At 41.4% G+C, this 23,479-nt stretch overlaps 1 protein-coding gene across 1 annotated transcript; it reads right to left on the bottom strand.

Annotated features, from left to right (window-relative positions):
- Positions 1-404: 404 nt before the first annotated feature.
- Positions 405-22,410, bottom strand: noxa1 (NADPH oxidase activator 1). Its single transcript, XM_084360220.1, has 17 exons — positions 22,319-22,410; positions 19,235-19,391; positions 17,476-17,650; positions 16,892-16,974; positions 15,045-15,153; positions 13,247-13,381; positions 10,585-10,692; positions 9,845-9,904; positions 9,726-9,763; positions 9,450-9,588; positions 8,063-8,131; positions 6,312-6,399; positions 4,330-4,436; positions 2,456-2,616; positions 1,866-1,974; positions 1,081-1,204; positions 405-932 (listed from the first exon to the last, which is right to left on the bottom strand). Exons 3-17 carry the CDS (start codon positions 17,647-17,649, stop codon positions 826-828), a joined length of 1,611 nt encoding a protein of 536 aa, XP_084216346.1. The 5' UTR covers position 17,650; positions 19,235-19,391; positions 22,319-22,410; the 3' UTR covers positions 405-825.
- Positions 22,411-23,479: the final 1,069 nt, after the last annotated feature.

Here is a 23,479-nt window from a genome sequence, read left to right as displayed (position 1 = left end):
TAACAGTTCACTGAATCATTAAATATGAAAAATCTAAATTATAACGAAGAACAAAAAAAGCTTTTTGGTGTCAGTTCTACATATTCTGAGTTAGGTAAGGGGTACCTTTGGGAATTTGAACTCAACCTCAGTATTCCTAAAATTCTGGTCACAGCCATGCTCACAGTGCATCAGTATTGCATCATGACAGACCTCAGTGATCTGTGTCATACTAATAACCTATTTATACGATCTGTAATGTTAGATTTAACCAATGTATATAAATAGCACAGACCTTTATATTTTCATTCCATGTTGTAAAACCATCAGATAAACACTTTTATATGCAGTGTGTGTAAATGACTGCATTTACTACTGTAAATAACATGTTTCCTAATAATTTACTACAATTGATGCATCACTGGTAAATTCACAATATGTTTTTTAATTTAATCATTAGGTACATATTGATTTAAAAGTTTCAACATCTTCATTAAGAAAATGTATCAGGATACAATATTAGACCCTCTGATATCGAACAACCTCAATACAGTTTAAGGTTGCCAGACCAGCATTATTGAAACCCTGGTTCATTCAACAGGATTATCAGAGTTATACCACAGGACAGAAAAAGTACAGCAGGTTTAATATAAACATACTCTGAGCCACGACAACAGCACTACAATGAAACCATATTAGAAGAAACATTTGAAAGCATGACAGTCATTAGTGAGTGCACCGTTTGTCCCTATATGGGTGCCTTTCAGTTGCTCTGAGGCTGTAAACAGCAGCCATTCACAGGTTCGTAGGCTTATTAGAGATGACTGCACAGGAACACGCCTGCCTTTATAACTCGAGGCTCTGGGTGACGTCCATGTTCTCCCTGTAGGCAAAGCAGCTGGGAAAGATGCCGATACTTCCTGCACAGTGTCCCTCCAGCCACTCGTCATTAACTGTCAGAGGGTGAAAGAGAGAAACATAACGAGGCAGTGAGACTGCCATCTGAACAGAGGACGAAGCTGTGTGAAAACATCTTAAATGAAAGTGGCCACTAGACTCCACTGACAAGTCATTCAGTATGAAGATAACCCAAGGCCTCACCTTCACCCAGGATGTCGATAGTGTCTCCTTCACTGAACTCCAGGTCCTCTGAGCCCTGGGCAGTGTAGTCATACAGTGCCACCATCTGGTAAAGGATGGTACGGTTGGCCAGGGGGTCCTCAGCCTGAAGCATGATAGCACAATGAGGGGAATGAGAGGCATGAGGAGCATCACTGGATACAACCAACCAAACGTCCAAGAGGAGGGAGGTAGCTGAATCTCATATTCAACAGATGTTCCTTTTAATCTGATCCTGCCATACATGGGCATTTCTCAGTTTGTAATGGGTGGGCCATATGTGGGTTTATGGAGAGCCAGTGATCATTGCAATGTTGCCTTAACTTCAAATAAGACCCGTTCTGATTGGGATACATGTTCTTACATACCTGCTCCCTTAGCAGCTAAAGTTCATCGTTGGAACCTTATGGCGGGGTGACTGTTTTTAAACCTGGGCCTATGTTTGCATATTTGGTTTTGTAAATGAAGAATAGGTCCAACAAGTTTTGAAATGACTCCACCAGATTGTCCCAGCCTGCAGCCACAACTCAGGCTGTAATGCAATCTTTTGGGGCAACTGACCATCAAAGTTCCATCTACTAAAGGTGAACTGGCTTTGTCCACTGTGGTTGTTATTAAAGTGTCTGACAACACTATGGAAAGGATTCCTATAACAAACCTTTTCGTTGAAGGGGGAAAATCTCGTGTGAGGACAAGTGCAACCTCCCGAGGCATTCTGTCCAGTTTGAATCAATGAGGCATGTGCAGGTGTGAAATAAAATCCTCACCTGGCACCACAGGGTGGCTCTACCAGCCTCAGCCACCTCTTGCACGGTGTAGCCTGGCTCGTCCTCCCCACCCAGAGGTATCAGCACCCTGGAGCCATGCTGCTTATGCCTGATGAAGGAAGACATGGAGGGGAGTGGTGAGGGGGAGTAGTAGCAGGGGAATAGATGGGGAACTGAAAGCATCATGGGGGCAAACATGGGTTGACACAGGATAGAAAAAAAACAATTTATCTTGAGAGAACAGATGATTACAATCATCAGAGCAAGGCTTTGAAGCTTGTTATTGGTTGTTGTCAGCTCCGATTCTTATTTTGGCAGCCAGAAAAGTGAACTGGTCTTGTTATCAAGCTTTAGATGTCATGTAATGCTTTTGTGTTTTTTCCCACGACGATGCTTGTGCTATTGTTTATCACTGCTGTCATGGAGTGCACTCATATCTGTGTGCATATCTGCAGTCTCAATGTCCTTTGTCTCTCAACAGACACTGGACCCACAGGGTGGAGTGGACAAAGAAAAGCATATTTTTAGAAATGAAGCATCACTTGTTGAAATTCAAGGAGACAGAAGTGGGTTGGCAGGCCTGTGGTTACCTGAGGCGCAGCTGAGACACTGGCTGGCCCAATTTCTGTGCAATTTGTTCCTTCAGTTTATCGTACGGTGTGTCCAGAGGGACAGACAGAGCCACAGTGTATATGTAGTGGACCTTCACTACCACAGAGCCCGTCTCTGCTCCCTGAGATCCACCAGCATTCTGGGAAGAAAGAACAGGAATACAGCTTTTATTTAAAATACAGATCTTGTCCAGTCAGTACAAACACTTTTCAGATAGATCTTATTTTAGTTACTAGTGCTATCATTACTCCTGCCCCTACGATTGATAAGTACTTGTAATGCTAGTACCAAGAGGAATTTCAGTGCTAGAAGCAACAGTAGTCAGATTTTTAGTGGTAGAAGTTACTTCACATATTTTACTGGGACAGGGCCTGCCCAAATGTTTTTGGGTCTTACCCAACCCCAATATACAGCAGCATAATGTAAAGGGCAAGGTAACCACTTTAATGTTTTCTTTTTCTGGCTACATTTCCAGATTAATAAAAAAAAAAAACAACAACAACTTATGACTACCATAGTTTTCTTCTCTTGTAGAATGCACACCATGCAACTGCAATGTCCCAAGTTCAAGCTCAGCTTGCGACCTTAAAACAAGAATCGATGGCCTCTACTATGGCTCTGACAGATCAGCAGCCTAACTGTCTCTGTATTGATTAATCTGTGGTGCTGAAGTATCACACAGATTTGTAATTGCTCCATTTTCTCTCAAGCCCTTCTGTCAGTTTGTATTGGATCTGTAATATTCTCTCATTTATATACTATATAGTCAGCTCTAAACTATATTGTGAACATATACCTTTACACTGTAGCAGGGTGACCCAAACATTTTCCCTTGGAAGGGAAAACTAAACTTAAACTCACTGGTGGACCCTGGTCCTACAGAGGCACCTAATGTGTATTCAGAATCCCTGAGAGGCAAGTGAGAAAAACATTCTGCTGATCCATTGCCTCAATTCTTTTCCCTCATGTTTATAACTTTTATGCCGGTTGCTTTTTTCCCCCACTTGCCTCTCAGGTGTGACCCTGACTTGACTGACTTGTCACGCTGCCCGCCATGCTCACACTGTAAAAAATAATTAATCATTAGGGATCCAACATCTTTGAAGAGTGTTTTCACCTCCCAACGAATCAAACCTTATGGCAGGCCAGCTTTGGCCCATGAGCCCCACTTTGGGCTTCCCTGCTCTAAAAAGTAGTGTCACCTTTACGATCAAAGTGACAAATGCAGTTGTGAGAGGATTTTGGAGACAAACTGCTGCCTGTAGTATTTCTATAATGAAATTTTCAAATTAGAAATGGTCATGGTTTAGACATCCTACAACTCCTCTGGGTGGTGTGCACGAGTGTGTTGGTTAGTTGTGTGGGTGCAGTCGGTGGCTCCCATTGGGTCACCAGCCCATTAGAAATGAACAAATCAATGACTAACAGGAAGATATTATCGTGTCATCCTCATCAATTTGAGGATAAGGCTTCCTGTATAACCTCGACAGAGAGAAGCTTTTATTTCATGGCAAATGTGGAACAGGAAGTCCATTAGTTATTTCACATAAGAATGAATCTTTTCAGGTCACAGTGGCATGCAGAGACACAAAAGAATATTTATATCCAAACGCTGACTACCTCTGCCTCCCCTGAGTGTCAAAGTGACTTAATCGGGACACATCAGCATTTCCTCTGCTAAGTTCAACCTTACAAAGCAGTTTCTTCACAAGTCCACACAATCCTTCTATATTTAGATCAGGGTGTGTGTGTGTGTGTATCATGAGCTGAATGTGTGAAAAAGATCTTTGATGTAATTGTAATGTAAACCTTTCAGCTTACACGGATGATTGTGGCGAGAGGGAGATAATACCTGGTCGCTGGCTGTGTTGGCTGTGTACCTCGGAGGCTCTGAGGCTGGCAGCAGTGCGTGGGTGGCAGTAGTGTAGGATGGAGGTGGAGTGTCTGAGGTAATACGTACTGCAGGGAAAACAGCACAGGTACAGTGTGAGCACATACAGTACAATACTAATGGAAGGTTAGACTTGTAGATGTTCTGAGTCTGATCCACTGTGAAAACAAAAGACAAACAACAATAGCCGTTTTTATACTGGACAGCAAGCCGCCAATTTGGCTGTCCTTTTCGCGGCTAGGTCCGCAAATTTAGACAGAGCGCGGCATATTGGGGGTCTGCTTTGGTCCGCCAATATGACGCCTCGGAGGGTACACTTTTTGCCGCCTCCATTGCTTTGTAAATCCAAGTCGTCGATGTCCTGGCAATTGCGTGACATGGGCGGAGGTGTCGATGACATGCACTGTTGTGCGACGTCACTGTTCACACCCAACTTCGTGCTTCACGTCACGTCACATGTTTACGCCTACCCCAGTGGCGGCTTTTTTGCAAAGGAGGAATATTACATCTCCGTTTCACAGACAAGACGGCAGATTGCAGCCTTTACCTGGCTGCAAATGTGGCGCATTTTCTAACTAAAAGCGGCTAGTGATTCTAAAGAAGTTGCTGTTTTCTTTACACCCTCAGCAGCTTTAACAGGAGCAGTACTTAAAGGAAAGGTTCACATTTTTTCAAGTCCGTCTTCAAACAATACTCACAAGAACATAAATACATTGGAACTGCTATCGTTTGCTGTAATCATTTCCCCTATTCATACCAACCATTGAAAGACTAGAACATCCCCCCTTCTGGGTCCCTGGACAGAGTTTCTTCAATAGATAACCACTTGATTTGTCTACCACAGACAGCTGGAGCCTCTTATCAACTTTAGCCAAACTAAAATGGTATGTACTTTGGCTTTGCTTTTTTGTTACCCAAAACACTTACATTGAAATCAAATTATGAACAGGACATCACAGCAGGTAGCCTACAACATGTTTCAGTGTTCATATGGGCACCTGACTGTAGTTTTAAGACAGACTGAAAATAATTAGAACCAATCATACTATTACATCTTGAGTCTTATATTCAGTTTGGGACATTATTTCTACTTGTAACGATATTGTAATCAGACAGCTTGTAAACAAATGCACAGGTAAGATGAACTCTTTTTATTTTTAAGCAGAGGAGGCGTTTCAGGCACAGCTTCCCTACAGTATACTTCCAAGGTGCACAGAGAAGGAAAGAAAGTCTAAAGAGGTCAAAACTCCAGCAACACTCATTTTACACCAACAGGTTATGGCTTGTGGTCGTCATCAGGGTCAGTTTTTTGTTAAAGCCAACAAGCTGCTGATGAGGAATTATTTTAGGTAACATTGTTGGTGCACTCGCTTCCAGGCTGTGTCTCAAATCAATGAGTCATTCACACCTGGTCAGGTACTCTACAGTGAGCAGAACATTGAAACTTCATCAGCTGCTTAAGAACTTTGATTTGCTTGCTTGCTTTAGTTAGTACTAAATTACAAAGCTCTTCCCAGAGTACTACGAAGAAATCACTGACAGATAAAGGCCTTGTCAAATAAAGCTTTGCCACACGTAATGGAGACGCCTTTCTGTGAAACAAAATGTTGGGTGGACACACTTACAGACCTACAATCTGACATGTCTGTCTTTGTGCCCTTTGCAAAACTAAAGGCAGTATCAGCCCTTTACTTCAACAGCTTTTCTTTTCAAAGCAAATTCAACAACAATAACTGAAATTCCAGCAGCACCCAAATCATAGGCAGCAATTTGGTACAGCCACAGTGCCAGACAGTAGACACAAAGAATACTGCTCTGGCCCTGAAATGATCTGTTAAAATAGAGAGGAGCTTACTGGAGCAGATCAGAGGAAAGAATGTGAAACAGGAGGATCTGAGAGAAAGTAGAGTAGGAGGACCAGGAGGAGTGTGATTGACTTTTACCACGAGGAGGAGCTACAGAGCTGGGCTGGGCCTGTGGGCGAGTGGGTGGCTTGAGTCCTGGTGGGAGAGGGATCCCTCTGGGAACTCTCTGTGAATGAAGACAAGACAGAAAGGTCAATGAAACTCCCCACAGAGTAATCTAAATGCTATGGCTGAACTGCTGTATAGCACAATTTGTTAGAATATTTTCTTGTATTTTCCCTGACACAGTTTTGCTGCCTGGTCTCTGGAGTGAAGCAGAGCTCAAGCTCTGCTCAGCATGAGTATAATTTTGAGCAATCTCAAGTGCCACCATTAAAGCTCTAACGGTCAGTGTTTCCTCTCAGAAATACACTGACTAAAGTGACTATATAGGTCAACTGTGAAAGCAGCCTATTACGACCCATATTTATGCATCCTGTTAAGTGGTGACCTCTAGTGACCTCTAGTGGAAGTCAGGTGAAGTAGTATACTGAGCGACAAAGTCTGCATAGGGAGGTGGATGGGCAATATGCATAAGCAGGGGACTTTAATCCCAGAGAACACTGTCCCTTGTGAAGCCAAAAGGGTACAACTGTTGTTGCTACACCGCAGTGGTCATGTTTTGGCGATATGCCAGTGATATACGTTGTTTTGGAATCATTGGCAATCAACCTATTCGGTTGTTTATGACAATGTGTAGCTATTATTGGAAGGCCCTCCAGTGTGTTTAGACAAACACGCTGTGGACGAGCCCCCCCAACACTGCCCCCTGTCATCAACAGCACTGTCATAGTTTCCCAGGACCATAATGGGGGCATCCAACATCAACCTCATCATCAAAAAGGCCCAGCAGAGGATGTACTTCCTCTTCAAGCTCAATCTGCCGATCCAGTTTTACACTACAATAATCCAGTCTGTTCTCTTTGCATGTTGGTCATCGTTATTTTACACATATACATATATATATGTATATATACACATATATGTATATATGTATATATGTATATATACACATATATATATGTATATATATATATATATATATATATATATATATATATATATATATATATATATATATATATATATATATATATATATATATATATATATATATATATATATATATATATATATATATATATATATACACACACACACACAAGGTAAACAAGACATACCCAGTCTTGTTTACCTTGTTCAGCTGTATGTCCATTTCTATTGGAACAGTCAGCGTTTTATAAAGTAACCAAAACTCATACTTAAGTAAAAGTAAAGATATGGTGTTAAAATATTACTTTGGTAAAAGTGACTAACAAATAGTACTTGAGTAAGTCTTAAAGTATCCAATATTAAATGTACAGAAGTACCAAAGTCAATTATACATATGTACGTACAATACATACATGTATGCATATACTGTATACTATGGGCCAATCAATAAGCATTTTTCAGCTGAGTTTTTTTTCAAATCGGATTTTTGATCAAATACGTTAATTCAAACATCATGTATCTGGCTCTGATGCAGCATGTAATCTAAAAAGTAATTAACTAGAGTTATCAAATGTTGTGGAGTAAAAAGTACAATATTTGTCTTCAAAATGCAGTAGGGTAGAAGTATAAAGTACTTCAAAAAATTGTACTTAATACAGCACTTGAGTAAATGTACTGGTCGCATTCCATCACTGGTAACATTAACAACTTAAAAACAGTCAAATTCCTTCTTTGTGTACACATATTTGGCCAGTTAAACTGAGTGTTTGAGTGACTGTTGCATGTACAAACATTACATTCTCCTTTTTGCCTTTGGACATCTTGACATCAGCAGGTTCGAGCAGGGACACTGGCAGAAGTCCTCTCTGAAAGATAAAGACCTCAAAATCAGACAGACTTGCAGACGTATGTCAAGTGCCACCAGGGGCACCAGGCTGTAGACACCAAATCCTCAAAAACCTGAGGAGGAATAACTGCATATAAATTACACATGGACACTTTTCAAGAATTAATTAGGGCCCGAGCACTTGTTAGCGCGAGGACCTATTGAATCTGTAAGAACACTTATTATTCTGCACATTAAGCGTTTTTTTGGAGGCCTGAACATACCCCAAAACTCACCAAACTTGGAATACATGTCACATCTGGTGAAAAATGTTATAATTCAACTTGATTGGGTGTGGGTGTGGCCTGGGGACTCTATAGCACCCCCCCCGGACCCATACCCTCAGTCCAACAGGAAGTTGGCCATTTTGATTCAAAGCTGAGATTTCCCCATCTACACCAAAGTGGTCGCACATGTAGAGGGGTTCTCCCTGAATACGTCTATGCATCAATACTGTGTCATATCTATAGCACCACCCACTGGACACAGGAAGTCACTGAAGATGTCAATTTTTGTGTTTTGGGTGACACGTATCCCATTTAGGTAGGAACCTTTTGATAGGCAATGGGCAAGCAGACGTCTAGGCACGAGCCCTCCGACGGCACCGCAGCCCGACGTACGTGGGTCCAGGGCCCGATCAACTCTGCTTGCAGATTTAATTATTATTCCATTTGATTAAACTCCAATAACTGACTTCCTTGGCTGCATTGGGGCCACAGAAAGTCGTTGTGAACAAAACACTGACACCTTTTACGTTCCTGTGGTGAACTCATTTGAAAGCACACAGCTCAACATGATCATTCATTTGGAGTATGCTTGTGTCCACTTGACGGAAGTCCAATATTCTCTCTTTTTTAGCTCTGTTTTGGTCTCCACTGACTCTAGAGAGATCTCTGGCTCTGTAGCTGCTACATGCTCCACTGTGTTAACCAGCTAGCCTCTGACTGACTGTTTGCCATTTACTGTTGAGCAGGTAGTAGGAGTGTAACACAGAGCTACTATCTGTTTCTGTTTATGCCACATACATGATAATATTGCTCCATGTCTGCTAGGTGTATACAGCATACACCATACGTCATGTTCACTTTATAAGGGCATAACATGTAAATGTTGTGTTTCCAGCTTGTTCTGCCCCCATAGGGCCACAAAGTAACTTCAATACAGCTTTACTCTTCTAATCCAAAATGTAATTGTATCTAAGGTGTTTTAAAGCTCAAGAAGAAAAAACAAGGACTTTTCTCAGGACACCCACTTAACATTTACACTGTATCTTTGGCTCAGGTTCTCTCTCTCCTCACCTCTCCATCATATATGACAGTTGCCATCCCATCCCTGTCCTCCTCACCGAATAAAAACACCATGGCCCCTCCTGGCACAGTCAGCTGTCCCAGGCCCCGGGCCATGTAAGGAGTCCGTATGCGCATGTATCGAGAATCCCTAACAGATAGTGAAAACACAAAATCTGTCATTCATCTACAATCATTGTTTTACAATAATGTGTTATTCACTAGGAGGATTAGTGTCTCATCAGCTCAGGTTACTAATATTTCTATATGACTGGTGATAATACTCACTCCGCTCCATCCATCTTGGGCTCGTAGAAACCAGGTTTCTGTGGAGAAGACAGTGACAGTTAGCAAAGGAAGTGAGTGACAACCACATATTTATTCATACTGACACTGGTCATTCTCACCTGCAGCCTCAGAGGTTCAAAGCCTCCAAAATCATCATTAGGAATAATGGAGGAAATCACCTAGAAGAGAACATCATACATTACTGAATTCTGTCTTATTATTGTGTCTTATGTCAGAGGTTGCAGATTGTTGAATGAGGAGTTTGAATGGCACATATATTGTTCTGGATGGAATCAAATCATTTGGATTCAATTTCAAAAGAGTTTTAATCAAATTTAATCTTGATAAAAAAAGTATTTAATCGATTACAAAACAGCATTTTCAAAAATGTACACATGATACATACAATTTTATATCATGACATAGTAAAGCTAGCTATCTATACACAGTGAAATGTGTCAGAAGTTCGGTGAGCATTGCTATGGAAGCCCAGTACTCATTAAATGAGGTTTTGACCAGTAGTTGGGCCTTGCAGTGAGTGTCAGGCTGTGCCGTCATAAATCTACCGAGTCCTCTGACAGATGACAGCACTCTCCAGCCCTGAACTAACGTAGCCTTAACTACCCTCATACTCTATGCTCACCCAAGTAAAAATCAGTTTCTCAGCTGTTTTACCCGATCTTATATTTACATCCTATCTGCTCAGACTAACCCACATCGACTGGCCCTTCCAAGCTTTAGATGTCATGGCCCCGCACAGTTTACCAGCTGCCATCCCTGCCTGTCTCGCCCCACTAGCCTTACAAATAGTTACTAGACATTCAGCCATGACACAACATTCACCACAGGGATACTCTACCTTTGCCTTGCCCAGGAAGTCTCTTTGCGGCAGCTGCTCCACATCCTGTTTCCTGGGACGAAAAACCGAACCCTCAGGCACCAGAAGAGGAGCTGGGACTTCCCCCCTCTGTTATGAAATTCAAAGTAAAGTGTTCCTTTTCATTGCAAATTACGATTACATATGCACTGACTTTTCCAAGTGGCTGTTTTGGATGAATAAAATCACAATTTTAAGTCAGAATGTGGCCAAAATATGATAAAAGAAAATTCACAAAGAGCAATAAAAGTAACTTTCAGTACTGTGCTTGTGGAGCCTGTGCTGACCTGAATCTGTTCTAGCACACAGAGACTCCGCATTATCGCCACAGAGAAGGCCTGCCTTTATTCACACTGAACCAAGCAGCGCCATAAAGCATAAAGTTCGGTGCTGCGGAACCAAAAGAGGAGTGACAATACACATGACGTTGACATCCGTGTGGTTTTTTTTCAATGTGGTGCCATCTGTTAATCTAAACATGTATCCCACTGTTTATAATCATATGGATGCAGTTATAAAGTGTTGTGTCTGAGATCCTGACCCACTAAAGTTTTTTGCTCTAAATTGCATCACAATCACCACCATTCATCTGCAGGAGCTGCCTGGCTCTGCTGCCGGGGACAGACGCTGTTTTTCCAGGCAGAAATGTGACGAAGAGTCGGTAGGTCAGACAGGATGACAGACGCTTTTCCATGTATGGATGTGGTATTTTTTTCCCCCTCATACAATTTGCCAAAGACACTACCAGTTACCACATTACTGTTGTTTGGTCCTGTGACGTTGCTTTGTGGGTTGAAATGTGGTACATTTCTCTTTTGTTTGATGAGCATGTTGGGAATTTGGTGAAACGGCCCCTAAATCATCCGTTAATGCAGCAATGGTAAATAATAGAGACTAGTGACAGTTTCAGGCCACTTGTCGTCACTGAATAACTCAAATGTTTTTTCAAATGTTCCTAAACGTTAATCATGACTGAATAAGCTACAGTCCAAAAAAAACATCCTTAGTTATCATTTGAATTTAACATTTATATACTCTGCTCATCTGACCCTGAAGCTATCATTAGATTTTGATTCAAATAGTTCTAATTCCTGGTTGGTGGAGGCACTTTAAAATTATTCAATCAACCTTTAGAGCACAAATAAAACCAGAATAGGTGCAGAAATGTGATAAAAACAACAAACAATCACAGAGCAAGTAAACAGAATGGGTACATAAAAATGATAACATAAGCAATATGACAGAATAGCAATAAAACTGAGGTGCATAAAGATAAATGGCAGACAACCACACAGGACAGCACGTAGTTAAAACAGTTTCATTCAAATGCTGAGTAGTTTGAAATCATAGTCTTAAACTGACCTATAGGTATAACTGTATCAAGTTTAAATGTATGTTGTAAAATGTTCCAAGTGTATGGAGCTACTAATTGAGCTTTGCCCACCTCAAACCAGTAGGAAGAAAACAGACAAAGCACAAAGAGAAATCTCTCAAGGCTGCTAACAAAAGCTACTCCTAACCCTGGCAGAAAGTGCTGCAGTACTGTGACACCTTGTTACTCAGAGACGCCGAGTCAGAACCAGATTTCCAGTGCCCTTAAGTTTCAAAATATTTTTTTACATTGAACTTGAAGGTTCATACACGGCATTGAATAAAAACCTTAACTGCAGGCCTACTTACTGGATTTCTTCCAGAGTTATCAGCCACATCTTGGATTCCAATGGATTGCACTTAGTGCTTTCTACCTTTACAGACAAAGTGCTTCACTCGCTTACACATTCGTACAAACCAGCAAGTGTTCTGCACGCTCATCAGGAACAGCCAGCGGTTCAATATTTTGCTTAAGGACAATTTGGCCAGGAGGAGCCAGGGTTCATACCACCTGCCATTAACCAATAAGCCGTCAGCATCGAGCTACTAATTAACAATCAAAAATCGATTTTTGACATTTGTGAATAGATTGTGAATTGTAGGAGATAAGAAACTTTTTTTAACCCATAGTTGTGTGTGTCAGGTCTGTCCACTGATGGAGACTGGGACTGAAAGGTCACTCATCATCCGCAATTTCTTATAATAACGCTGAACATGGGTCGACTACAACATAACATGATTGTTTGCCTGTTTGGCTATCAGATTCGGCTCCTAACAGCTTGGTAGAGACCCCAGAATTTGCATTCACTGTCACTCAAATTAGCAGGGCTGTTTTCACCCAAAAGGGAGTGGGGCATGAGGCAAGGGCAAAGTACCTGGATGGGTTGCTCTCATCTATATGAAGAAGGCAAAAGAGGAGGCGCTCTAGGAACTACACAGTGACAAACCCCCCTTTCCTGTTCGATGGCCTCTTCTGGCCCATGTATCTGGTGCTATATGCAGCAGCAGGTGAGACAACACACCAGTAGAGTCAAATGGAGCACAGCCAATGATTCATTGTTTACCAGGTGTTTCCATTTCATTGCATCTCTAAACAAGGACAGAAACTGTATTTACTTTGGAGGACCATCCTCATCGTTCTATCCTTTAGACTTCAAGTATGGCGACAACAAACAGACAACATAAACAGTGCACTCGCAATTGACTTTGGAAATTTGTCACCAAGGTTTATCTTGTGTCCCTCCCAGTCTGTTCTCAAAGTTGTGACACTCACCAGGATGCTGTCCAAAGCCACCTCTATGTTACCCCCTCGACCTCCTCCTCTCTCCTGGGAAGCTGACTGCAGGACCTCCCTGGCCTGCTCCCACTGGCCCATCCGACAGTACACAGCTGCTGCATTATGTAACACCTAGGGGACACATCACTGTTAGACATTACATCCCTGAATATTGAGGTTTTCTTTACTGCTGTGTAAAAACCTGCTTAAAGAGATTTCACTGAATCATTGAGGACCATAAACTGCCTGTATGCAGGCCAGCACCAATCATTAAATGATTACTCAACCAAAATCTTTACAAAGTTACTTCCTTTTCGGAATAAAAACAATTCCATGCAGTGTAGTTTTAAGACACTGGAAGATGGAGCCATCAGCAGCTTCCTGCTACTGAGGCTGAAAAGCAGCATTGTTATTCAAGTATTCATCAGGGTGATGAGACGTGTGTGATTTAAACAACCAGAGACCTGTGCCAGTTTCTCAAGTTCTCCCACCTTGAAGAATAACATTGTCAGAGAGATGTAGTGGGGTGCATTATTGATCCTTTTTTTTTTAATTGTGTGATGTTTGGGTAAGTGCTCCAGTTCAGTTTCAATTGTTGTATAATTCCTAAATGCTGTTCTGTTGAGCTGCTTTCCTCACTGATGGACACATTCCAACAACTACAAGCTGAAGACGAAGGGGCAGCTTGTCTGTCAGTCAGAGAAAAATGCATCAAAAAGCATTCACTGATCATACAAGTGATGATTCCTGAACACAGATATCTAGTATTTTACAAAATAATATTAAAATAATAATAACTAAGTTTTAGATGTATTCAAATTGTGTTTGGAGTGAATTTGCACATTTTGACCAAGTGTTCAATGAAATTGTAGTATCATTGTCTAATAAATCTCCCCAAACAGCCAATGTACAAACTAACAAAGCAATGTAGACACCAAGTGAGTCTGTCCCAGCTCTTTTCTGACAGATGCTAAAAGTCACCGGGGAATCCAGTCTTATTTCCCTCTAATCCCTCTGCTTTATCGTTTTTGCCTCTTCAAAAATTTCTGCTAAAATTGAGGACGTGCGTTTTTGCCACAACCTGTATGGGCTCTCACACGCAGGATGAGGTCATCACTGAAGATGCACTTTTCCAGGAAGTAGATATTTTTTAGGTTGGTTCAAGTATCTATTTCAAGGGAACTTGAAGCTGTCACTGTGGGAAATGTATGCAGAGTGATGTCCTTTACCACCAATCTCAATTGAACACCAATTCTGCAATGTCCTAATCATTATTTCACCTTTGAGCTCTTTTGTTATCATCATCATGCATTTGTGGAGTCCTATTGGATTGGGTTCCCCTGACAACCAGTGTGGTTGTCATGTAATTTACATAACAAAACTGCATCATTTTCATCGTATCAAAAGGTGTATGACGCCGATTGTGTCTGATGTTGTGATGTGATTTTTCAGGCTGATGGTCACATCACCCATTTAAACACTGTAAGGCTGTAAGCATGTTAGCTGCACTCAGCCATAGCGTAGCTGTTGCACTGGCACACAGAATGTCTTATCTGTACTTTGAGAAATATGCAGTGTTGTGCAACCTCCTCAGCCTTCATCAATGAAGCCTTGTTCCTCCTGGGTGTGTGTGACATTGGAACTACACAATGCAGGTGATGACACCGCACATTTTGCTCTGTTATCATTCCTCAGTAGTTTCTGAGCTCATGGGAATAGATCTTTTAATGTGTGAGAAGAAGCGTGCTGTGTGAGTGCAGGTGTGTGGCGTAGTGTGTGAGGCTGAGTGTCTGACCTGCCAGCTGTACAGTTTGAATCGCAGTCCCAGCTGTTTGTAATCAATGACCACGTTTCCTCTCATGTGCTTCTGTGCCCAGATACAGTCTGACAGAGCCTCTTCCAACCTGGACAGACAGACATACAGAGATGTACAGTACTAAATGTTTTACAGGTTATGTGTCTGACTTTCTTCGTCAGGCGCAGTAACTTCCTTGAGTCTCTGCTGGTTGCCTGGCAACCTCACAGTGATGAAAGGTGTGCAGGAAGTGGCTGTGGCCAGTTAATAGTCCACACATAACACATTTACATTCACAGTACTAATAAGTGGTATCAATCTTCTCAAGTGTTACCAGGATTTAAAATAAGCCTTAGTGCATTTCCCAAAATGTGAAGCCATTTCTTAATACATCCATGGTCTAACTTCCAAGTCAACTAATAAAGTCAACCTGAGAATAACACCTCACATCTACCGAGCCTGTGGATTTAAAATCATAAATAAATTCAAATCATAATCAAAAAAGACCTTCAGCGAGAAGATGGCAACTTCTGTATAATTATCATAGTTATTCTTACTGTCCATCACCGGGTTGGATTCCAAAAATTAAAACTATTTTTTATGGTGGAGTGCTGAAGATGAATTGAGTCTTAAAGCCTGAGGAGAGCGGCTGCTCTGTAGTCCGGTTATACGGCAGTAAAACAATGTTTACTTTATTTTACCATCATCATATTGCAGTTATTAGTCTTACATAGTCACAAATAGATACATAACCCATTATTTCCCACACATAGGCGTTACATGGACGGTCTGCCCAGATATATTCACTCCTGCCCATTATATCTATCCTAAATGCAAGGTGTGTTTTTTGGTCAGCTTTATAAAACTTAGTGCTGGCAAAGAAAGACCACTGCCGGCCTGCCGAATCAACAAAAAAAAAAAAGCTCCTTTGCAGCTGGGGTCGGTAAGACCGTAAGAACCAGCAAAAGCAAGCCAAATTTTGAAAGTATCCAACAGAAAAACCCCACCTCCCACCTCCCCCCTTCACACCCACTTCTCCAAAGCATATGAACACACACTGCCTTACTACAGACTGCCCTGCAGCTCTTGTTGGCCAGCTGGGAGATGTATTAACAGCTTGTTTGCTACGTCTACATTAATGACACATGCAAGCTCTTTTAGCGTTTTAGACTAGACTTAGACTTGCTGATTATAGCCGCTACAGGAGTGTTTTGCGGCTGCAGTGGCTCTGTTATTGCGTTCAGGGCTGTGTGCTTTGTGCTACAGAGTTAGCAAGCTACTCAACAACAGGGTCAGAAGCTGTGTACTTGGGGCTCAGCACATTGATGGTTATTGTTAGTTTTCACCACTGTCAAGCTAGCTTGTTAGTATTTTGCTGCACTTTCTCTGCCATTCTAGTGCCACTAGCTCGCTGATAGCTTTAACAATACATCGCTTGCGGGAAGACTGATCATGTGCAATGAGTGCTGGCAGGCTGGTATGTAGGTAGACAGGCAGGTAGCCTTGTCCAATCATTTCATACAAGCCAAACAAGATGATTGGATGGGCTCATTAGAGGCCTGCAACAGCCACAGATCCTGGATGTTTTTCTTTTATTAGACAGAGCATTTGATTTATTCATTGCCGTCAGGATGATTTTCTACAAATAACAAACTTCTTCCCGACCCTAGCTTTAAGGAAGCAACAATAGCATTTTATGTGACATTTGGAGCAATAGTGGCAATTACAGGATGATAGGGCACTGTTTTCCATAATTAAGCCTCATTATCTGTGACTGCTTCAAAAGTTATATAATCTGTCTTTACGAAAGCACAGACTATACAGGGGCACAGGGTGCTGCTCCCTACCTGTCAATCTGCATCATCACTGCTCCTCTCTGGAAGAAACCAACAGCAAGACGTTCATCCTTGGCAAGGGTGAGATCTAAAGCCTGGAAATAACAGTGGGGGAGAGACAAGGTAGGATGGACAAACAGATGGAAGTATTACAATATGTAATCGTGTACGTTTTTAACCATGGTGATACTCAGACTGGTGTACAGTGGATCATAGCTCATAGATTTACCGTCTTGTTTGAAAAGGAGCTGCTTGGGGTTTGGTTTACTTTTTGCTGACACTTGATTTCTCTTTTATGCTTTTTGATTCGTCAGCATGACCACTACTATGGACTGTTTGACCAGTTACTCTCTGAAAAACAACTGCTCTTACAGTAATCCGTCAAGTCTGAAGCTGTAAATCTTAACAGACAGTTCACCCCAAAAACAGGAAAAAAAAAAAAAAAAACACACACTGGTTGTAACTTAAAAACCTGTATTAGACAACGGACCAGCAACTGCATGGGTTGCAATTAAATAAAACACTGGTGTCCGACAGTTTGACCCGTTTAAATAATTGTGAGGAATTGTCACCCTTCATCCCCCCACCACACTGACCCTCAGGGCCGGCTCCAGCTGTCCCAGAGCCAGGTGAGCTGAGGCAGCATTGAACAGAGTGCGAGAGGTGGGTTCACTGATCTGCTCCAGTATGGCCAGAGATCCTTGCCAGTCCTTGGCATCCACCGCCTGCACTGCCTCATTCCACAACTGCAGTAACTCAGTGTAAAGCATTCTGGACAGTGGAGACAGGAGAGCAAAGGATAACAGACATAAATAAACAGAGGAGGTTGTTCTTTGCTTCTGCTTTTTTAAGAGGTGCTCTAAATGTGTTTATCGAACTGCTAACAAACTTGTTTTTTGGACTAGAAAAGATAAAATTAAAAATCATTCACTCTACTCAAAAACATGAAAAGCTATTCATCAAATTTCTTAACTTAAAAATGCTATTGAACTGAAGAGAGCGCCAAAGGTCTGACTTGTTTCAGAGTAGATCCTAGACCAATGAGCACACACCTTCTGACAATGTGTTTGGAGAACAAAGTATGGTCATTGTGGAAAATAACTTAGCTTAAGAAAAAGTATCATTCAGATAATTTTTGCCTATTTCTTGCATTTGATATGAACATTTGACAATCTTTTTACACAATAAAAGAGGTTAATAATGCATCCATGCATCTTTATTGTCTGCATTTGACACGTTTGATCAGAACGATGTTATATAAATAAAACTCACATGTAAATAACATGTTTTTGCAACTATAATCTTTTTTGCATTTGTAAAAATTATATGTTAAGATTCTTTCCATTGTCTTTGGTGTAATTCGTAGACAGTTGATAAATATGGACCCAGTTTTTACATGTATGGATTGATGAATTTGTCTGAACATTTTAGTACAAAAAGGTACCGAATCAGGCTGACAGACACTTTAAGAAAAATGAAAAATACATGTTACATATACATTTATATCTGAAATAGAAAACTGGACTATCGAAATCCTGGAAAGGCGAGGCTATGTTTTTGACTGACGGCTGTCAGTACAGATGAAAGTCCTGAAATCACAATCGTACTTAAGTAAAAGAAAAACTAAACATCAAACTGGATTAGTATAACTGGTGTATTACCACATTTTAACATTACAGCTGATGGAGTCATATCAAGTCTCTGTACTGTTGTAGTTTGAATCTGTCATATTTCATAATAAGGAGATGTTTTGGATGGAACATTTCATTTGCAAAGTAACTTTAAATGACTGCCATCTAGTGAATGTGGAGTATTTCCTTCTGAGATGCGCAACACCAAAAGAAAATACTCAAAAGTAGCTCAAAATTGTATTTAAGTACAGTAAATGTAATTTGTAACTTTCCAAAAGAGCAGAAAACAAATGGACTGAAAAATAAAGTTGACCTCAATATTTTGCTGCAAAGGGCAATAGATTAAGTGTTAGTTTAAATAAAACAGTTTGACAAAGGAGGAAAAAGAAAAACGGTGAGAGGGAGGGGCGAGGGACATGAAGGTAGACTGGATCAACAACTAATTCATACAAATTCTTACACCAAGCCTTAATCTAAACCTAATGACCAAATTGTTAAATTGTATTTATTATTTCTTTAAACAATAACTGTAAAAAGGAAAGAGAAACCTACAGAGAAACTGCACAGACGTTAATCAGTAACGTTCTGCACAATTTAACTGGAATACTTCCTTGTACCTTACCCTGTGCACATGTCAGTCAGGTCAGTACATACAGGTTAATAGTTTAATAATAGTTTAGCAGAGAAACCTGATAAATCCTGTCCACTCATTCACAATGCTCACCTTGTGCTGCTGAATGAGAGGCTGCTGAGAGTTCAGTCAGTGTCCAGCTGTGCCTGCTGCCTTCCACACTGTGCCAACAGGGAAGTGAGAGCGAGTTAAACCTGCCTCCTCAGGAGTCTCCACCCTGCTGCTACAAGGAAGTCCTCCATCCACATTCCTGGAAAACGAGCCACACAGATACACTCAGGAATTCACCTGGCAGTGTGGCACATACGCATGACAATTACAACTTCCAGTCACACAGCATTCAGTCAAACCTGTTGGACCTGATAACCCCATGAGGATAGATTTTGTTTTGCGTTCAAACTAGTACATTTCTTACAGCAGATGCGTTGTTTGAGGATTTACTGCAAGTGTCAAGTCAAAAGTTAAATCACAGAATAATGTAGACAATTGATTACATTTTGTAAATGTCTTAAATTTCTGGCACACTGTTGACCTGTGTGGTCGAACCCCAACTACATGACTGTACAGAGAGGTGGAACTAAAAATATGCCAACACTTGACCCAGAGACTGTCCTTAAGAAACTCCATGGTCTAACTTTACACAGTCATCATATCATGTCAACATACTGTAGTGAGCTCTAGTTGCTCCAAAGTTTAACTCATAATACAATTACTGTGATGATTTAAATGACATCTTCTCAGAATGACCTTTGACCTCACTTTACACGGATGTTTCAGAGAAGGAAGTCAAGAGGAAAATGACTCCAGAACTTTCCAGAAGTCACAGGATTTAGAGAATAAGGGATACATTTACTCAGGCATGTACAGGAAATAGCCATAATGTTTATGGCACTTAGAGCGCATACCTCAGCTAGGCCAAACAGTCCCCTTTAAGTCAATCGGGCCTAATCCAATATCAAATAAAACGTGCGTATTTAAATCCACTAGATCTGGACTTTTATTTGGATCTACATGAAAATTGTACTCAGAGCCACCCAAATACATGATTTTTCTCATGAAGATCCATGCATTATTCCCTGAGAGATTGACGCAAATGTTGGAAAACTATTTGGTCAACCTGCTGTACAGGTTGTGTTTTGCTGGTAAGTAGTACAGCCACCTGGTGGCCTAACCCCCTATAAGCCTCTACAGAAGTAACAGATTACCAGTTCAAATTCTTTACTCAAGTACAGATTCATTACTGGTGACTGTTATTTCATTCATCATTATATTCTATATGAAAAAGTTGGATGGGCACCTTAAACAGTAAGACGTGACAGCCATTGGTTTCCGTTTCTTTTTAAAGCCTTGAAGGGCAACACGCCATCATACATCAGCTCTGTTACACTATGTTAGACGAGGTGAGGACCCAAATGCAGACACGCATGCAGGGCCGCCCCTGGCCAAAATTGGGGCCCTAAGCAGAATTTTATTTTGAGGCCCCCCCTTTACAAAATGACTGTATCACAAAATGCCATTTAGGTTTACAACCTTTATTAGTAGGAACAAATCAAATGAACAGCCTCTTTCAACAATGGAACAAGCCTTTTACAGATGCAGGCTGCTTCAGTAGACATGGTGCCTGATGGCCCTTGTGACATACTGGCCGCTGGCTCCGTGTCACCCTTAGTAACAAACTTCAGCATGGACCCTGTTATGACAAGAAATCCATCATACAAGCAGATTATTAAGATTTGTTTTGGTCTTAATGGTAAATTACACAATGAAATTAATGTAAATACTAGCCTCACAAAGGTTAAAATGCAATTAATGCAAATACGACTACAACTAATAATAATATTCATTATGCTTTGATGATATTTCTATATTTAAATATTTTTATATAGTTATTTTTACATTTAGTACTTAGGTTCTATATTCATACACTGCTGTTTGCTGCTGCAACGCTTTACATTTCTCCATTGTGGGTCAAATAAAGGATTATCTTAATTTTTCTTATCTAATCTTATATGACTTATGAATTAAATTCACCAAGAGATGGCGACATTTTACCTCCATAAAAATAGCCCAAAACTTCTATTGATAGCATAGATTGATAGGCTATAAACCTGAGCCAACATACGACCACCAACTGGTCAATTAACCGCTCCTTTTTCAACAGAGGTGAATGTAGATGCAGTAAACAAGACATTCAATAAATGATAATCAGGGCCGCTGGAAAATTTAATCTCCAGTCCACATCTAGACAGAATTATCCTCTCTTCTGTCTCATGAGTAGCAGGCTAGCAGGGGTGTTCATGCCACAACATACACACCTTCAAGTGAAGCACGAGCCTCCTCTTGTTTTGACTTTGTCTTTCTTTTGCTTGCTCCCGATTCATATTGCCGCTTGGAGGCCATCTCTCCACCTGCATCCAACTGCCTGTCGGCGCATCTGACCGCTGATTGGTCAGATGCTGCGTGCTGTCAGTCATTGCGGCAACGTGTGCGGTGTCAGATTACTCGTCTCTTTTTTTTCTCTCCTGCCTCGGGCTGACTCGGTGCTCTAAGCGCGCCTCACGGCAGCGATGCGCATCCTTTGCGTATTTGCAGAGAATGCGTCCCCTTGCGCAAAATGGGGCCCCCCACGGATCGTGGGGCCCTACGCACAACGCGTGTTCTGAGTCTAGGGAGGGGCGGCGCTGCACGCATGGGAGGCAGTCACCAGAAGTTCCGGCCCCCTTACGTCATGACCCGTGAAAGTGACGATCCCTCTGGGGGCCTAGCGGGAGGCCATAGGCGACGGCTGGAACCCACTGCAGGCTGGGACCCACTGGAGGCGGGGTGGCAAGGATGAGCCGGAGGAGGGGAAACACTGGCAGGAACCAAATTCAGCCGGGCCTCCGACCGAGGGGCTGGGACAGGGCCGAGGGGTGTAGCCACTGGCAGATGTCGACCGGGCCGCCAGCATCTGCCAGTGGCTCCACCCCGCGGCTGGGCCTCCGACCGAGGGGCTGGGACAGGACTCGACTCAACAAAAAAGCGAGCTTTATTACACAATCGCTGAATATACAAAAAACAAGGAGTCCAGATACAAGGACAAAAAACAAAGTAGCAACTAAAAAGCTTAAACAAAGTGCAACAGAAAAGCAAAGTTCAAATCAAACAAGAAACAAGAAACCAAAATCAGAAACATACCAAAAAGGAGGCACGAGGAAACACTGGAGGAAACACTGCGGCAGAATGCCAGGTGGCAACACGGGGGGAAGGCAGACCAAGACGGAGTAACACGGAACAACACGGAAGGAACTGACAAACACATGAGGGAGAACAAAGACTATATACAGACACACTAACGAGGGGATCAGGAACAGGTGGAGTGAGGAGGGAAGAGGACAGGTGAGGGAACGAGTGGAAAAACACTGGGAGGGAAAAACACAGGAGGAACTGAAAAGCAAGAAGAGACACATGACAAAATAAAACAGGAAACACAAGAACAAGACACTGACTCATGACAAGCTCTTTATTAAACTGGTCACAGAGTCACTATTCAACACACTCTAGTGATTGTATAATGCTCCAAGTTCCCTGGGTAAATTAGGGAAAACTGCTTTCAGTTTCAGTGCTCCATACACTTGGAACATTTACAATGTACATGTAAACTTGATACAGTTATACCTATAGGTCAGTTTAAGACTATGATTTCAAACTACTCTAACATTTGAATGTAACTGTTTTTTACTATGTGCTGTCCTGTATGTTTGTCTGCCATTTATCTTTATGCACCTCAGTTTTATTTGTGTTTTGTCATGTTCGTTTGCTGCAGTTTCTTATCATTTTCAGCACTTCATTTTTTTGTTTTGTTGCTGTTCTGTCATATTGCTTCTTATCTGTTATCATTGTTATGTACCCATTCTTTTTACTTGCTCTGTGATTATGTTCATTGTTTGTTTGTTATCACATTTTTGTACCTATTCTGTTCTTTTTATGTGTGCTCTCGACATCATTGAAAATGAGGGCTTGCCCTCAATGATTTTTTCAAGATTTAAATAAAGGTCGAATGAATGAATGAATGTTCTCGATGGGGTTCAAGACTGGACTTTGGGAAGACCGTTCCAAAACCTAAATTCTAGCCTGATTTATCCATTCCTTTACCACTTTTGTATGTGTTTGGGATCATTGTCCTGTTGGAACACCCAACTGCAAAAGCCAATCTTCTGCTGATGATTTTAGGTTTTCCTGAAGAATTTAGATAATCCTCCTTCTTCATTATTCCATTTACTTTCATTAGAGCAGCAGATCCACTGGCAGCAAAACAGCCCCACAGCCTAATACAACCAGCACAATGCTTGACAGTAG

Source organism: Pagrus pagrus, assembly GCF_965226575.1.
Source record: "Pagrus pagrus genome assembly, chromosome: 8".
NCBI classification, from domain to species: domain Eukaryota; kingdom Metazoa; phylum Chordata; class Actinopteri; order Spariformes; family Sparidae; genus Pagrus; species Pagrus pagrus.
The sequence above is the reverse complement of the archived record's forward strand: the minus strand, read 5'-3'. Positions and strand labels throughout refer to the sequence as shown.

What these genes read in the sequence shown, in the direction of transcription:
- noxa1 (XM_084360220.1), bottom strand. Translation starts at nt 17,649, where the DNA reads ATGCTTTACACTGAGTTACTGCAGTTGTGGAATGAGGCAGTGCAGGCG. An exon ending in ACTTCCTGGGCAAGGCAAAG is followed by an intron (nt 9,905 to 10,584) that starts GTAGAGTATCCC and finishes GTTCTCTTCTAG; the next exon opens with GTGATTTCCTCCATTATTCC. An exon ending in GTGTCTCAGCTGCGCCTCAG is followed by an intron (nt 1,975 to 2,455) that starts GTAACCACAGGC and finishes TTCCTTCATCAG; the next exon opens with GCATAAGCAGCATGGCTCCA.